At 41.0% G+C, this 16,693-nt stretch overlaps 1 protein-coding gene across 2 annotated transcripts in view; it reads right to left on the reverse strand.

Moving 5' to 3' along the window:
• Positions 1 to 6,928: 6,928 nt before the first annotated feature.
• Positions 6,929 to 16,693, reverse strand: part of NR1D2 (nuclear receptor subfamily 1 group D member 2) — a 25,151-nt gene continuing 15,386 nt past the window's right edge. For both annotated transcript variants that reach the window (XM_004704027.4, XM_045297452.1), the window contains one exon: positions 6,929 to 10,227. In XM_004704027.4, the coding sequence (XP_004704084.1) occupies positions 10,031 to 10,227 (197 nt within the window). In that variant the 3' untranslated portion in view covers positions 6,929 to 10,030. The remainder of the gene's footprint in view (positions 10,228 to 16,693) is intronic.

A 16,693-nucleotide genomic window follows, 5' to 3' on the forward strand; every position in this document is an offset into this window, starting at 1 on the left:
TATATTTAACTGTATATGATTTAACAGTTCATTCCTTGTTATATAGCTAATTATCTTTATAAATAAATATATTAAATTATCAGCAGTTTGGTTTTATCTCTCTAGAGAACCTTGTCTAACACACTCATGATTATGGATTTATTAAACTACATATTGCCTTGGGCAAATCTGCTGTGCAAGCCTCTGTAAAGTGTTGTAGATCAAAGATATCACTTTGAAGACTAAAGGGTGCCTGGCACAAGCCAGAGTATTTTTAATCATCTTATATGCGAGTAAGGAAGACTAGAGAGAGAACTGATGCATTTGAACTATGGTGTTGGTGAAGAATACTGAAAAGTTTTATGACCTGGTAGAAGAACAAACATATCTTTCTAGGAGGAGGTACAACCAAACGGCTCCTTGAAACATAGGATGGCAAGACTGTCTCACATACCTTGGACATAGTTTCAGGAGCAACCAGTCCCTGGCAAAGGACATTGTGTTTAATAAAGTAGTGGGTCATCAAAAAAAAAAAAGAATATCTGAGTCCATCTTGACATGGACTGACACGGTAACTGCAACAATGGGCTTGAACAGAACACTCATGAGAATGACCCAGAACCAGGCAATGTTTCATTCAGGGTCGCTGAGTCAGAGAAGATTTGATGGCACTTAACAAGGTAGCAATTGGTCACAATTCAGGATCAGGAACCCTCAGGATACAGTTCTTTATTCAAGCCTTCTTAGTCATGCCCGCCGGCACATCTCTCTCTGCTCCTCAGTTTCTCAGCCACAAAACACCTCGGCCTGTGCCCTGCTTCAGCAAGTAGGTCTGCCAATAAATGCCTCTGTCATAATCCTCAGTCTGAATGCACTCAGGTAGAGCTCTGTGGACCAGCAAACCTAGCTCCCCTCTACTCCCCCATCGAACACCTAGAGGAAACCTACTCTGCCGGCAAGGCTCCGATTGGAAGGTGCTCCCTTCTCACTCCATGGGCTGGGAAGCCCACCGCTCCATCTTGTGCTGCCTGTCGCTGTTACTGCTGCTGCTTCTTTCCCGCCTCACGCCACCTCTGGTGGTGTGGTGCTCTGCCTCCTGGATTACAAAGGTTTAGCACAGATGTGAGGTCTAAGGACCTGTTTCCAATCCTGATTCTTTCTTGGCGGTAGTGAGATCCCCCACTCTGCTTCTGAGATGGCTCATTTTATACCTCATGGGATGCCAAAATCAACCAAATTCCCTAATCTAAATGCCTAATTTACTTGTTTCCATCCCACAAGGGTGTCGCCTGCCTTATTTGCATTAGCAGACTGTCCAGTCCCCTTATTGAGCCACTAACAAATCAGATTTGTATATCCTATCCAGTTATTTGCATATCATACCCATGAAGGCCCCCCCCGAACAAGATGGCTTGACACAGTGGCTTCAACAACTGGCTCAAACATAACGACTGAGGATGGCGCAGGGCAAAGCAGTGTTTTGTTAGTTGTGCGTAGGATCGCCGAGTTGGAACCCACTGGATAACAGCACCTAACGAAAACCACCACCCAGTCGTTTGGTAGGTATTACAAAAACTAGCTAAAGAGCTACAGCGAGTAAAAAATAAATACAATAAACCACCATAAAAAAGGGCTAATGGTAAAATAGTGTGTATATACGGGTCATTGCTGTCAATTTCTTTCCATTTTGCCCACACGCAGACACTTGAAAAAACTACCATCAAGTGGATTCTGACTCATGGTGCGCCTATTGGACAGGGTGGAACCGTCCGGTGAGACTGTCACTCTCCCTGGAAACAGAAAGCCTGCAGAGGGCTAGTGGTTTCCAAGTGCTGACCTTGTGGACCGCTGCCCAGTGCAAAACCACTACCACACAAGGGCTCCTCAAGGAAGCACTAGGTGAGCTTTTGTTGGTAAAGATTTTGCTGATTTCTGTAAAGAGTAGAGTAAAATTTAAAGGACTTAGGGGAAGAGATGAGAGAATGAATCAAAAAAAGCTTTTACACATTTTAGTAGTTTCCCTATAAAATTTTACTTTTGTTAGGATCAAGAACTAGTAAACGCCTTGTGCAGGAAGGGTCTCAGCTTGGGCATCAATCGTTCACCTACAAATCCAATACCTCCTGAAGCACAGACTGGTGAGCCCCCGGCCTCAGCAGGGACTGAGCTGAGGGGACTGCTAGCCAGCATGCGATTCGCTGTACACAGAGGCAGGGAGCTCGGCCAGCTCTCAGCTGAAGGTAGGAGCTGGGTGTTCTGTCGCCCACCCCAGTTCTGTGCTTGCTCTTTTCTGCACACGTTATTTGCCTATCATCACATCTCAAACGTTAGCCCTGGAGGAACTGGCGGCATTCAGTTCAAGCCTGTTTGTAGAGGGTAACTAAGCCCAGATACCATGGAAGGGCCCTTCTCAAATATACTGGAGAACAGAAGGAAGATATATGGAAACAGAGGACAGATCTAGGAAGCAAAACTATGGACTGAGGTATAAACATAGGTGTGGACATTAATTCATAAAAATAGAGGTATTGGCCTATATACATATATTTATATGGCAATACATTGAGGAAGTGCATGTACTTTGGGCCTCTGCTCAAGCCCTCCCTCAACACAAGAACACTTTGTTCTAACAACCTGGCATTCTTTGGTGCTCCCGACCCCCCACCCCGACACCATCACTGAAGACAAAATTGGTGCACAAGCAAATGTGAAGAAAGCTGATGGTGTCTGGCTATCAAAAAATATAGCATCTGGGGTCTTAAAGACTTGAAGATAAACAAGCAGCCATCTAGCTGAGATGCAACAAAAGCCCACATGGAAGAAGCACATCAGCCTGTGGGATCATGAGGTGTCATCAGGATCGAATAACAGGCATCAAAAAACCCAAAACAAAGAAATAAATAAAACATATTGCTGAGAACAAGGAGGGTTGAAGCAGAGAACCCAAACCCACCTGTAGACAATGGGACGTCCCCTCACAGAAGAGTCACAAGGAAGGGATGAGTCAACCAGGGCACAATATAGCACCAATGAAACACACAATAATCCTCTGTTCCTTGGGCTTCCTCGCCCCCCACTATCATGACCCCAGTCCTGCCTTTCACTGCACTCTGTGGCTAGACCAGAGCATGTACACAGGTACAGATAAGAGCTCACAATACATAGAATCCAGGAACAGGAATGGGAGTAGCTCTACCAGGAGGGTAGAGGGTAAGGTGGAGAGAGAAGGGGAGGAAGTGGGGAACCAATTGGAATGATCACATAACCACACACCCGCAGGGGTACGAACAACAGAAAAACCATGGGGGAAGGGAGACAGTGGTCAGTGTAAGATATGAAAATAAGCTATCAAGGGATCACGAGGGGCAGGGGGAGGGAGGGTAAAAAGGAGCTATTACCAAGGGCTCAAATAGAAAGTAAACGTTTAAAAAATGATGATGGCAACATATGTACAAATATGCTTGATACAATTGATGTACAGACTGTTATTAGGGCTGTAAGAGTCCCCACTAAAATTATCTTTAAAAAAATACAGGAGAATGAACTGCAATTAAAAGTGTGTTCATGAACCTCAACAAGTGTTAAGAATAGTCACAATGAAATACATGGAATTTCCCTTCATCTTAGTTTTCCCATCAAGGTGCACCAATTGCGTCTGCCCTTGATGATAGTGATCATAAACACTGATAGCATTGACTCCCATATTAAACCAAACCAAACCCACGAAGTGGACTTGAAGTCCATGAAGTCCACGGCTAATGGAATATAAGTCTGTTCACCTTTGTCACCGGTTCAAATCTTGAGGAAGTTACTGCGAATTGCAAACAAGTGAAGGTGATTCAAGGTCATCATAGAGTAAGTCCCAGCTGTCCGCACAGTTCCCTGCTGAGAAGTAATTCCCACATATCAGGAATCAATTCATCTGGCAGTAACTGGTCCCTTCATTTCACTCAGGAAGCACCTGAGACGGGACCAGAACCTAAACACACAGGGCGTCTACTTTCTCCCAAAGCCTTACAGTCTCCTGTCACTCATCTGAGGGCACCCCTTTTCCCCACATCTACAGAACAGCATTTTCTGATCTGTGCACGGTCGTGCTATTTCCAAAGGGCTTTTAAGGACGTCTCTTCCTATCTGTGGTAAGCACTGGTGAGAAGAATGTAGTTAGATGCTACAGAAATGACAAGAAATCCCTATTATGTACAGAATCCTTCACAGGAGCTTCACCCCTTTGCCCCTTAGGTCCAGAGATGGTCTAAGCTCCCTGCATGCGCAGATCAGAGAAGGCAGACAAACCACTCAGTAAGGAGACAGCCCATGCGCTTCTTTATCAATGAGCAGCAAGACCAGACCCTGAAGCCCCAGCAGGAGGGGCTGAAGGCGAACCCTCCACGCGGCTGTGGCCTGGAGACGATGGAACCCGCCAAAGCTTGACTTCCTGATCCAGAAGATGCCCTTACCTCATGGGGTTAGGGTCCACGAAACACATGACAATTGTGGCACGCTGGTAAACACTCTCTGGGGAAGAAACTTGTGTGCATGCGCATTTATTGTTGTTATTGAAAGGAAGCACGGCACACCATTTATAAATATACGCTACTCTGTACTGCCAATCACATATGCTGTTTTTTTTCTATTTAACGCACATGGCACCCATAGGAAACTTTAACACACAAAGGAGTATGACTGTGTACAATATAAAGCCAATTAATTCTCACAAAATGTTTTCCTTGATTTTTGCCAAAGTTGTCATTAACAAACATGTGTAATTCTGACACGGATGCTGGTTGCTACTTTAATTTAGAATTAGCAAAACAATAATGAAACCGTGAAGCATACGCTGTAACTTAATGTCTTGGCTGACAGCAGTCATAGTTTTCAAATCCTTGAGTATTTCTTCAATATTCTGTGACAGTCACAATGGCCACACACAGGACACACTTAACCTGCATTATTACTTTCCCCATCATTCTCTTATAGCTCATCAAGAAAATGACAAGTCAACGCCTGATGCACAGTGATCAAGCTTCACTTGGTAAAACTACTCCCATCACAGCCAATAGTGGGCTATGGGAGATGGGAAGGTAAATGCAGGAGCACAGCAGAATGTATCTTGGCATTTCACCAGTGAAAATGAAGGAAATTAACCGTAAATGCATAAATAATTAAGAAAGATGGGTTAAAATAATTAAGGAAAATGAATTGAATATAACCTTGTCAAACAATTGAGTTGTAAATTTATAATGTAATTTTTAATTAACGGCTGATTGTAACATCCTGCGCTCCCCAGATTCTAAACCTGTGGATCGATCCTCACACGCCAGCTCCAGGACCCAGTGGGAGAACAGCAGCTTTCCACTGAGACAGGCTCCAGCTGCTTCTGTTTAACTGCAGAGCCCAGAGGAAGGGAAATGGCTACTGGAAGGGAGGGGGCAGAACGAAACGAAATTTCACAAGCAAAGTAAAACTAGATATTGCTAAGGTGAAAGATGAGAAAGTTGGCGGAAAATGAGACCATCAATCAAAGCTACTGTAACGGAGTCCTTTTCCATTCATATTGACCCTCCGAGGCGGCACGTCTTTACGGGAGCTGACCGTCTCCATCCTTCTTCCGCAGAGCCACTGGTGAGCTTGAATCCACGGCCTTGCATTTAGCAGCCCAGAATTATTAGGGTTCATAAAATGAGCTTGGAAACACACACCTACACCCCTCAGGACCCTTTACTGATCATATCCAACTTCATGGACTCTAGTAGCAATCAAGGGCAAAAAAAAAAAATTAGAAACCCCATCTAATTTTGTAATTGAGTCCTTTTAAAAACCCGGATCCTTCTTCAGCAACTTACATAAAATGTATGGGAAGTGCCCATTTTTCTGGGAATTGGCTGTCAGTTTGTTCGGTCAAGCACACGAGCTCCAACGTGCTGTTCTACGTGAATCAGACACCGGCATCGGAAAGCTAGCCTTTCAAGGGAAGGCCACAACACAGGCCGTCGCTGCTCCTCAACTTCCAGATAGAAAAGTTAAGAAAAGCCAACTAACACATTTTATCACATGCCCCAATATTTTTTTAATCTTTATCAGAGGTGGCATTTTCAAAACTCCAAAGACATTAACTTAAAATTGTGGGGGGTTTTAACTGCAGTACAGGGGCAAAGACGACACAAATTCACACAAGGATTTGATCCTCTTCCGAAGTGGGTAAAAGGGTAAGGACTTCTCTCCCCCTGCCCAGCCTTTTCTCACTTTCCATGTGGCCAAGTTAAGTGCACAGCACAGAATCTTGGTGAATTTGGGTGAAAACTGCATCCTAGTAAATGAGTCCCTATGCAGGTTAGCTTTAGAGGACAGGATAAGACACACTTTCGTGACCTTGTTTAATCTGATCAGTTCTCCCACTTACCACCACCTAATATACTCTCTTAAAAAGGGGTGGATATTGGCAGGTAATGCTGCTTCTTAAAACTGACCTAACTTTGGTGGCATGGCGTGATCACTAGGAAAGGGAGAAGTGGTCCTGTTGAAATACACCTCCTCTCATCCTTGGCTGATTCTTGGCAAGGTGACGTGTCACCTTCCACTCCCATCACTTCCTTCCACTAAAGACTACCTTACCAGAGGGTGAGTGACCCACTGGTTCAGCTCGATTTCCGAAAACAGTACCAGTCCTTTGTGAAACCTCCAAATTCTGAAATCTTCTTAAAAAAAGAAAACCTGCATATAGCTACTACTTGAAACAGAGGTTTATATAAAAGATAGTTATGCCCATACCTTAGTGAGTTAATAAACACTTTTACAAAATTGTCAAGGTAGAAAGCTACCAAAACCCCTTATTTGTTTTGGAAATGTTGATGGCAATATATGTATAAGTGTGCTTAATACTACTGAATGATGGATTGTTACAAGATTTTCAGAGGCTCCCTCATAAAATAATTTTTTGAAAAACATATTTGGTTAGAAATAATATTTATTTACCCCTCCCACCATGTACAAGTTACTTTTCAGAAACATTCATATCCACATCAATTACAGTTTGTAGAAAATAAACTTAACTCATACTTTGTCAACAATATATTTCTACCATTTTTTAAAACAATGTCCATTTTATTTTTCCTTGTTAGTCAAGAATAGTTTCAAGTTTTGTTTTAGATCCAATCAATATCTTTGTTGAGCACTCACAATACCTGACAAAACCCCTCCCCCAACCCCTAAAAAAAATTCTATATCCTAAGTGATAAACTCTTCTTGTACATTCAGCAAACTTTATATTAGAAAAGAAAGAGTAATTGAGATAGGTATTATTTTACTTTCGTGCACAGTAATAAATCTAGCTGAGCTTCTACACCTTGCTTTGCAATGATGTTTACATAAAATAAGTCATCTTACCAAGTTACAATGGTAATTTCTTAAAATGCAGCCATGAAAGCTATACATTTAATTCATTGAAACAACCTTCTAAGTTTTAAAGTCATTAATCCAGGAGCGTCATCCCCTTCCCTCAGCTATTTCTCTAAACACCAGACTTCTCTGAGCTCAAGTAAAGAGAAACATTAAAAGCACAGAATGGGGGGTAAAAAAAAGTTAGCTTGCTGACATAATGCCCTTTAAGTTTGCTGACATAATGCCCATGTTTTAACTTTAAAATGTGAAATCAGAATTAAAGCATCACTTAATTCATACAGTACATTATTAATAACTCAACAGTGTCCCACCGACCCAGAAGTCACCTTCCTGGTTGTCTTCTCGGAGCTTTCTAAGTCCACAACCAACGACTCGACCAACAAATGTGCTTGTAGAGGCTGCAGGTTAACTTTAGAAGTTTCCATGTTGGGCTACTTTCAAATACAGAAATGCTCTGCATGGCAAATGAATGATTTTGCTTCCCATTACCTATATATAGGAAGAATTCACTCAAATAAAATTTTACAAGACAAAATGAAAATCTATAGATCTATAGATAGATGTATCATGTATACATACAGTGAACCTAACAAAAGTCTTATAAGCAATACTAACAGTTCTGATTACACATTCCTAAAGACTTAGTAATTATTTTAAAGATACATGTTATAAAGAGACTTATTTGCAAAAGGCAAAAATTAAGAATCAACATGATCTTTGAGGTTTTCGATATTACTTCAAAAAGCTGTTTCTATCTCCCATAGAAGACCACTATGCATTTATCATAGGACAAAAAAATTATTAAAAGATAATGCTATGTAAAGAATTCACAAAAAACTATGCTGTATATCCCAGAAAGGTCCTACCTACTGAAGGAAAATCACAATTATGGTTTATATTATATTATAGATATAACCATCACCGTTCCTCTTTAATAATGAGAGGGTTTTAACTTCTTTTTTAACTTACTTAACTAGTGCCACAGAAACCCAAATCTCAATAGCAACAAGTTAAACAAGTTTACAAAATAAGGCATCCTGCTCATATGTCATAATGGATAACAGATTTAGTAAACTGGGGTCTTCTCATTTCTATAATCTTATATAATAAAAAATTATAGAGAAGGCAATCCTGCCCAAAAGCAATAGGTATAATTGTTACTTTCAAGGGAAACAGCAAAATATACACAAAATCCTCAACTTTGGCTATTTCTCCTACTGTCATAACAGAGGCCAATCTTCTCTCCCAAATAAAGCCCAATATTAGAAATGTGGATGAAATGTATTTGACGATTCCACTTTTAAGTCTATATGTCACACACCAAACAGTGTTTCAAGTTACACATGGAATGTAACTTAACAAAATCCCTGTAGTGTTATTGGGCGGGGAAGCGGATTCAAAATACACACACCCCTGGCGCACATACACAAGCATGTGCACCAACACATTAAACACAGGTTCCTTAAATACCGGTTAGGTCCAGAAAGGATCAAATGTCCTTACCACCAAGCTGCAGCATGGGTACAAAGGGCAGCAAAGCAACATTTTGTTTAGCACAAGGTAAGAATCTGATGAACTTTAACCAATGAGTACCTTGAACACTTTACCAAGATGAACTCTAAGTTACATGTATCTTCACATTTAGACTCAAAGCCTGTTTGCACTTTTACGTTGTGTTGCTTAAATTAATAAAAATAGAGCATAGATTCAATATTCTACCATCTAGACATCGTAAAGCAATGGTTATGTCATCAACAGGTAAAATGCACCTAATTTGGGTCTTTTGACACCTCTTATTTTACGTTTATTGTATGATAAAGTTCTTCACAGTTTAAAATATTGTGAAGACATCTATTTATGTATAACTATATTCACATACACATTATGTACACACATTGTGTATTTTATGTATCCATAAATACTGAGTATGTACCAGTAGGCTACCCCACACATAAGCAGGGAACCTGAATAACAGACTGGTGTGGGCTGTGAAATCATTTCCCCAAAACACTAAGAACAACATTATGAATAATTGTAACAAAAATTTTGCCTTTTTCACATCGTGCCTCTCTCCTAAAGAGGTACATAATATGGTTTGTAGACATGTTTCCCATTTCCATGAGGTGAGGCATTGGGGGCACTACCAGATCTTAACTTCCAAAATATAATGGCCTGCCCAGGATCACACACTAAGAACAATAGCAGGGTAAAAAATAACTCCCAAAGTCTCCAATTATATCGGTCATACGGTACTCTGGTGAAACCCATTCACTAGAACTGCTAAAACAGGATCAGTTCCTAATCCTTACACACTTGTGATTGTGCGTAAGTCATACCACAGGGAGATCAAAATGATTTTTGGTTTTTGGCAGATGAAAAAGTCTAACATTCAGTGTGATTATAATTCAGTGTAACTTCTTCAGTCAAAGTGGGACACAGCTGATTGGTCTGTCGGGGAGATGCGGTCAGTCTAGCTGTGGCTGAAGAGCTCTCCATCTCAACAGCTCCTCCGAGGTCACAGAGCACGCCTCCATCTCCTAATGTCTGAGAGGCCTTTTTCAGCTCCACATCGGTATGCACATATAAATAAGCATTTTAGCACAAAATGTACAGTGAGCATCAATCAACTCATGTTTGAATAACAAAGGTATTAAGGGTGAACTTTAAAGGCCAAGAGCTCCTCAGAGTGCATGTTGTTTAAAGATCGAAGGTCTGGCAACTTTAAAAGAAGTTTTGTAAAAATAGAGGCCTCGTTTGGGTGGTTTTTCATGATTAAGGTCCTTAGTGCACGGATGAGGGTTTCCTGCAATGCCTCCACAGAGTTGACATTTTCTATCCCAGATCGATCTATGGGGGTACAGAAGGGAGAGATGAAGGGCATTACTGATAACGTTTTTATCATTAACATTAAATACAAATTCCTGTTCATCAGTCCCAATAATAAATTCAAAACAAGGCTTGATACAGTTGAACAAAAGCAAAGGGAAATGAATTTTTTTAGCTCTATGGTGAATTTTTAAACTTTTTCATATATTACGGTACACAAATTCATTAGCTCTTAGGTACTTTTGTTCTAAACGAGAGGCTTTGGTATTTAAAATTAGATCTAGCTACTGATTTCACCTGCTTCTAATTGGCGAAAGAAAATAATGTAGGTTGGAAACAGGTTTGTACTGCAGAACCATAGCCACGTTTCTTAGGTTACCGTGTGTGATAGGGTGCCAGAGGCAGGACTCCCTCCATCTGTAACCCTCTCCTCCTGAGCAGACTAGGCTTGGTTACTTGCTTCTTACAATAAACATGATGTGGTCACCTGTTACTTCTAAGGTTTGTGTTCAAAAGAGCTGTGCCCTCTCACTCACTGACTCTGAGAGAGCCGGCTGTAATGCTGTGAGCTGGCCTCTCCAGGCAGCAGCCTGCAAGGAGCTCATCATTCCTGCCAGCTCTCTCCTATGTCTGGAAGCAGATCTGATCCTGGTTAAGCCTTCAGATGAGACCACCTTATAAAAAAGTTAAAACTGAAGAAATGCATGCAAGCCACACCCATCCTCCCAATCCTCTGAAATGGTGTGATAAATATTAGTGGGTCTTTTAGTCATTAAGATTGGGAGTAGTTTGCTATGCAGTAATAAATAAATAGCACATTGTGAAGCTTTATGTACTAGTTACAATATCCTGGCCTTACTTTCATTAGCATACTGTACTGAACTCGTCATACAAAATATACTATTATGAATTAAATTGTGTACCAACAATGTTGTACTGAAGTCTTAAATGATGCACTTGTGAACGTGGCCTTGTTTGGAAATAAGTCTTTGCAAGTGCCATCAGTTACAAGGTCACACTGGAGCAGGGTGGGTCCTAATCCCTTCGGAATGGTGGCTTTTAAAGGGTGAGCCCGAGTCAAAGAGGGAGAAGATGCCTGCGCAGACACATCAACAAGCAGCAAAAAAAGCACCCAGGGCAGCGGCAACCAGAAGCTAGGAAAGAGGCATGGTCCAGTTTTCTCTGAGCCTTCTAAACTGTGAGAAAATAAAGTTCTGTTACCTAAAAACCAACCACTCTTGTGATCTAGGTAGTCCAAGGACTATGAATGAACTTCGTTCCTAACACTGAAAGTCGAATCTGTGCCTAACTTGGAGCAGTTGGGCATGATGCTATGTCAGTCAGATGTGTGCCAAAGTACAGTACAGTACAGTATACAGTGTACCTCTCTTTACAGAAAAGACCAGTGATGCACTTCCATATATGCTAAGGCACCTTTAACACAATGTGATAATAATAATGTTTTGATGCACATCACAGAGTAGCACCTGATTGTTACTATGAGCCACTTTATGTACCTCAAAAGTTTAATGCAAAATAGGGGATCCGTTCTTATTTGCAGGTTATAGGGAAGTCAGATATTGCTGTCTACACTTCCTACAGCAGCCTATGAAATGAAGACAGTTGATACATTAGAGATTTAGTATGAACCAGCTTAGCTGACTGCCCTCGAGTCAATTCTGACTCACAGAAACCCTATAGGCAGAGATGAACTGCTCCTTTGGACTTCCGAGACTGTAACTCCTTATGAGAACAGAGAGCTTCCTTTCCTCCTATGGAGCAGCTGGTGATTCCGAACTGCGATCTGTGCAAAGTTAGCAGCCCAAGTAGTAACCCAAGATACCCCTAGGGCTGCTAGGCCAGAGATAAGTCACTTCAAATTAGCCAGCCTATGTAGTTGGCACCACCACGCACCTGCCAATTAGTTACACTGTGTTGGATTCCGTGTTGGTGTGAGGCTGGAAACTAGGCGACCAGTATTTCAAACACCGCAGGGTCACCCACGGCAGATAGGTTTCAGTGGAACTTCTCTAGCATTCGTGCTTTTTTTTTCTCTTCTCATATTTTACATGGACTTTAAGGAGGTCTTATTAAGTGGTCCCTGAAAAGGGTCACTTGGAGGGCCAGCACTGAGAGCAAGAACTACAATAGTAAAAGAGAAAAAGGTTTAAATCTAAATGGTGAAAACAGATTTTTAAAAAATATTTACCATATATACTCGTGTATAAGCCAAGTTTTTCAGCACGTTTTTAATGCAATTTCTGTGTTAAATTAGGTGCCTCGGCTGATATTCGGGTCAGCTTATACTTGAGTATATACGGTAATAAGATTTAGATTATTGTAACAAGTGTGGCCTAATTACTGGAAACAGGAAACTAAATACTAATGTTTGGGGAGTCAATTTTTCAGCTAAAATTGTTGGATTGGCAGGACTCTTTTACCTTGGGCTTCATAGCCCATCAGCTTTCTCCACATTTAAAATGAAATTTTTAAATCCCTTTTATATATTATATGTTGTTTGGGTCTTTCGATGATTATTAAGTTTGGATAACTAATGCTTCTCTGATAATTTCAGGAACTGAATGCCTACATCTAAAAATGTAAATCTCATGGGGGGGGGCGCTCTAAGATAGATGTGGTAGTGATTGTACAACTCCCCTTGATGTGATTGAACAATTGAACTGCTTAATTGTATGATATGTCGATTATGTAGCAATAAAACTATTGGGAAAAAATAAAAATGTAAATCTTATTAAAATTTTCTAAAGGACCCACTTCTAATGCCGTAACATACACGCACACACATCCAATTAATACTGATGCTTGGCTGTAATATTAAAATGTTTTCTCTTCCTTAAAAGAAAAAATCTAAATAGATTATAAGCAACCATCTTCTGGAAATTGTAATATCAAAATGCAGAGCATGAACTCAAATTTCTGCTTTTAAATGGTGCACTGAACAGTCTACTTTAGGACACATCTGCTTCTTCTTGAGGTGGTTCCTTGTCTGACTCCCAAACCTTTACTCCTCACCAAATCTCTAACGCAGATTTAGATAGCTAAATTCTTTCAGTAGAAACAACTGTGGGGACACCCACACCCTTATCTAGATAAGCCCTGGTCTTTTTTTTGTTTGTTTGTCTTTAATCATTTTATTGGGAGCCCATACAACTCTTATCACAATCCATACATACACCCAAACACATTTGTACATTTGTTGCCATCATCATTCTCAAAACATTTGCTTTCTACTTGAGCCCTTGGTATCAGCTCATTTTCCCCCTCCCTCATGAACCCTTGATAAATCATAAATTATTATTTTGTCATATCTTACACTAACGTCTCCATTCACTCACTTCTCTGTTGTTCATCCCCCAGGGCGAAAGTTATATATAGATCCTTGTAATCCGTTCCCCCTTTCCACCCGCCCCTCCCTTTACCCTCCCGGTATCGCCACTCTCACCACTGGTCCTAAAGGGATCATCTGTCCTGGATTCCCTGTGTTTCTAGTTCCTATCTGTAGCAGTGTACATCCTCTGGTCTAGCCAGATTTGTAAGATAGAATTGGGATCATGATAGTGGGGGAGGTGGAAGCATTTAGGAACTAGAGGAAAGTTGTATGTTTCATTGTTGCTACACTGCACCCTGACTGGCTCCTCCCCGCGACCCTTCCGTAAGGGGATGACCAGGCTTTGGGTCTCCACTCTGCACTCACCCTCATTTACAATGACATGATTTTTTGTTCTTTGATGCCTGATACCTGATCCTTCGACACCTCGTGATCACACAGGCTGCTGTGCTTCTCCCATGTGGGCTTTGTAGCTTCTGAGCTAGATGGCCGCTTGTTTACCTTCAAGCCTTTAAGACCCCAGATGCTCTATCTTTTGATAGCCGGGCTCCATCAGCTTTCTTCACCACATTTGCTTATGTACCCACTTTGTCTTCAGTGATCGTGTAGGGAAGGTGAGCATCCTGGAATGCCAGTTTAATAGAACAAAGTATTGTTGCATTGAGGGAATACTTGAGTGGAGGCCCAATGTCCATCTGCTGCCTTAAAGTCCTGGTCTTATACCTACATGCCAGTCTCTAATCTTCAACTGGAAATGACTGCTGTCACTCCATAAAAACCTATCTGAACAAGAACTGACCTTGACCTTGTTATAACTGCCCTTCTATCCAGAATATCACGTGTCTGCCAATTTCACAGGCAAACATTATCTTCAGTTATACATAAAACGCATTATTTCTATCATTGAACCACCACTGCCCTCAGTTCCACATATTAAAAAAAAAAAAGTCATAAATGCCAATTCATGGTGACCCCAAGTGTTACAGAGTAGAAATGCTCCACTGTGTTTCATGCTGCCATCTTTATGGAAGCATACCACCAGGCATTCCTTCCACAGTACCATTTCGCGGGTACAAACTATCAACCTGTAGATGAGTAGTCAGGAGCAACTGGCCAACACGACCCAAACCTTCTTCAAATGTAGATGATAAAATTGAGAAAGTATTATACTCATATAATTTCCACTGAGTATTTCATATGTTTTTCCCTATTCTATACATCCTAATTTTCTAAACCTTTCTGGCCTAGTGCCCCCTTTTCAGAAAAAAAGTTACTAAGCACCCCCTGACAATTAAGAACTTGTGTACTACAGCCCATAACCAGGATCAAGTGTAGACATGGACTTTTGCAGGGCCCGCCTCACAAGTGAACACATAATCTGAATGACAGGTGAATGGATAGCTAAAAGATACCTGGTGTTTATTAATAGTGATTTTCTTTTGGTGATATAATCATGTTTATTTTCATCTTAATGTGTTATTTTAAAAGCCGTATGTTTTTAAGTATTTTACTGTATTTTCAGTGGAAATGTGTTTCATTCAACAGTTTCTACACCAGCTGCAACAGTCACTGAACAACCAGGAGGGAAATAACAAGGATGCTGACACAGAGTAAAAAATGTAACCCGTGTGTTCAGTCGCTGTTGCAGTAACCTGCTTTTTCTGCCCCTCTACTCTCACCTGTGCTTCAGAGTAATTGTTGACCATTTGATCTCATATAGCTGCTTTAAAAAGAATACAGTACTTACAAGGGACACTATTTATAAGTCAGCCTATTATTTAGCTAAAAGGTGACTTCAGGGGATAATCTGGTTCAAGGTTTAAATACCTCGGTGTGACAATCTCAGGGGAGCAACAGACTCCACTGCACCATGAAGTCTGGATGTTTTAATAACTTGAGGTTAATGAACCCAGCTTATTCTTAAAATCAGAAAGAAAGAAAAGGCTTTTCTAAAGGCAATGAAAGCAATGTAAAAATATTTCTGGTAGAAAATATAAATGAAGTGAACAGCACAGTTCACTGCACACAGTTCCCTTCTTCCTGTGAACTTTTGGGGTTTGATCCCTTCATCTCCCCCGCTACACCCTGGTTCCAGAGCGTTCATGTTCCACTGCCTCAGCGCTCACATTACCTCACCAGCCTCTCAGCCCAACTCGACAGCCCTAATGACTCACCAGCGTAAAGATGGAGAGCCTATTTCAAATCCTTGCTATTCATGCTTGATGGCTCCCTACAACAATACTTTACTCAGTACTTTCTGTGTTTCCCTGCTTAGCTCTCAGGGCTTTCAATCCATACACTGAAGCTCCTTTATTTGTCTTTTTGTCCCTGTGTCCCTCTCTTCCCGGAGGTGCACACCCCCCCACCCAGGCTCTGACCACCTTCTCAAGATTCTCCAACGTTACCTAAATAAAACTCAAATCTTCCCTACAAAATCTAACTCAACTCTACCTTCCCTACAAAGCCTTCTCAGGTGACTTTATCTCCTCTGCAGTACTTAATCCGGTCAGAACTTCAGAGCTTAGCACCACAAAGCTTTTTATGTTAGCTCTCTTTCTTAAAACGGAATGTAAACATTTGAGAGCAAGCTTGTCTCTTTTGTTATTTTTGTCGTTACCTAACACACACAAGGCTTCAAAAAGTCCAAGCAAAATAATCTCACCGTCTTTTCATTCCGTTTTTCTACAAACTTTCTGAAGCTCTATTATATTCCTCAGGTAAGATATTCACACGTATTACCTATCATTTTACAGTAATATTTTTACCAATCTTTGTCAGATCAAACCACTATTATAAGTACTTATATCAAGAGACTCTATAAAACAGAGGATTGGATCCATATCCATATAATCCAAAATCAAAGGAGGGATCAGTATCAGACCCTAAACTGTGAGAATCTGGTGTGCAGAAGGCGATGAACAACAGTGGGAGCCCAAGATCCATTGGTGGAACTACATAGGCTAGAAGCCTCCGGAGAACTCCCCCTATCTACAATGGGGGAGGGGAGGAAAGTGGTCACTAAACAGAGAGCTTGGGAGGGGGGACTATAAAAGATCAAAGGCATAAATCTAACCTCAACAGTTAGAACTTTGTCAGTAAATCTCCCCTATGATGCAGGCTGGACCTTATCTGGTTTCC

Source organism: Echinops telfairi, unplaced genomic scaffold, assembly GCF_000313985.2.
Source record: "Echinops telfairi isolate 266 unplaced genomic scaffold, ASM31398v2 ScPeMD7_7420;HRSCAF=8458, whole genome shotgun sequence".
NCBI lineage: Eukaryota > Metazoa > Chordata > Mammalia > Afrosoricida > Tenrecidae > Echinops > Echinops telfairi.